The sequence below is a fragment of the Austrofundulus limnaeus genome, unplaced genomic scaffold, assembly GCF_001266775.1.
Source record: "Austrofundulus limnaeus strain Quisiro unplaced genomic scaffold, Austrofundulus_limnaeus-1.0 Scaffold365, whole genome shotgun sequence".
NCBI classification, from domain to species: domain Eukaryota; kingdom Metazoa; phylum Chordata; class Actinopteri; order Cyprinodontiformes; family Rivulidae; genus Austrofundulus; species Austrofundulus limnaeus.
This window is the reverse complement of record NW_013952767.1, coordinates 233,515-235,311: the sequence shown is the minus strand read 5'-3', so window position 1 is coordinate 235,311 and position 1,797 is coordinate 233,515. Positions and strand designations below refer to the sequence as shown.

Genomic DNA, 1,797 nt, shown 5'->3' with positions numbered 1-1,797 from the left:
AATAACAGTAACAACAGCTTTTTGACAGGTTTAAAGTTTCTTTAAAATACATTCAAATATTTAAAAATAAACTACAAAAAATAGTTTGATAAAGTGCAAATTAAAATATAGCTGTATCTGCAACTGTATTTGATAATGTTTTGAACTTTAAAATATTGCATGGTAGAACCAGAAGCTGCACTTCATATTAGTGACAAACTTTGGCCTTTTTTGACGAGTTACCTTAATTTTTACCTTCTTCTTTTCATTTAAAGTACGTTTCCATTTTTGGCAGGTATCTAAGATTCTTCTTCTACATACAGTATTTAAAAAGTTGTTAAACATCTGAGTGGCGCACTACCGCTACTAGTGGTGAGAAAATGTATTACACCTTATTCAAAATCAATGCGGTCCCATGGCCCTCTGCGGCCCAAAGTTAAAAACTGTTGTTCATTTGAGGCCCTCAAGGTGGCACTCGGCCCACAATTAGGCTGCGGCCCATGGGTTAAGAATCTCTGGGCCAGAGGAAACCACTGATCACCGTTTTAAAAGTCTGCTGCTGACATCAACCATGTACAGACTCTTGTGTAATCCTCAAAGTCCGCAAAGATTTCCTGGACAGTCAGTCCCTCCACTTCTGTCAGAAAAAAAAATCATTGCCGTGCTTTTCCTTTTTACAAAAAATAAAAAATAAAAATAAAAAGAMCAGCTCTTGGTCAGTAGTTTCTTCCTTTTTATGATGTATTTCAGGCTGACTGTTGATGAATGGATGTGGGCATGTAGTGGACGGGATGAGAGGCACGTTCATGTTAGCGCACGTCTGAGTAAAGCACATTTTCCATCGTGATGGAAACACCGCCCACAGTTGTGTGTGAGAACATTTTTAAAAACTTTTTTTTTCCTGACACAGACATTTCGGATGCACTCAGAGACATGTCCATGTCTTTTCAGTTAGAAAATACCACCCACCTTTGGCCCTGGTGGTCCAGGTTGTCCTGGTTTTCCATGCGGACCAGGAGGACCCTGGAACAGATGCAGATAACAGTTAAAAAAAGGCATTTTTTTAATCAACGATTTTTAAAAAATTATTTAAAAAGAGGTTGTTAATCCATAACTTCACAAGAAACATAAACATGTTTTATGTAAGTTGCTCTGAATGTACAGTACTTCTAAAACATAACTACGTGATCAAAATGTAACAGCGTGTATTAAAAATGTACAGGTAGGTGTGCGCTCTGTTACATAATCAACCCTTAAACACATTTCTGCACATCTGCTGCATTATATAACCCTCTCTTTACATTTTACTTCTAAGGAGGTAGACTTCTTTTTTGATTTATTGTGTTAATGTTCATCAGTTTGAAATATTATGTTGTCCTCCACCTGTTCACTTCCTGATTGTGTAAGTGCACAGTGCACAATATGTAGGCATGGTCAGTTACTAAAAGTACACAAAAAAATTAGTTTTAAGCAGCCAAAATTCCAAGAAATCCTTTAGCTGCAACTGTCATTGAACCAGACCACTTTCAAATATTACAAGAATGTTTGTTTTCTTGGAAGCAAAGTAAGGAAAAAAAACCTAAGAATGATTTATAAACTTTACACCCATCAAACCAGGGCTGGCCAGTGGCATAGGCAGTATAGGCAAAGGTTAAGGGTGCTGTACATCTAGAGGGCACCACAAAATATTTTATAACTTTTTATCAGCGAATAGTAATAATAATGATAATAATGATAATAATAAAATAATAATAATAATGAATTTTAATTGTAGGTGCCATTCAAAACTCCCAAGGTTACAAGGTTACCTTACAGAGG

General features: G+C 36.1%; 1 protein-coding gene across 1 annotated transcript in view; it reads right to left on the bottom strand.

The window, feature by feature from the left end:
* Positions 1-1,797, bottom strand: part of col24a1 (collagen type XXIV alpha 1 chain) — a gene marked incomplete in the record, with an annotated part of 125,159 nt that overhangs the window by 95,091 nt on the left and 28,271 nt on the right. The window contains 1 exon segment of the mRNA XM_014023370.1: positions 949-1,002. Coding sequence (XP_013878824.1) covers positions 949-1,002 — 54 coding nt within the window.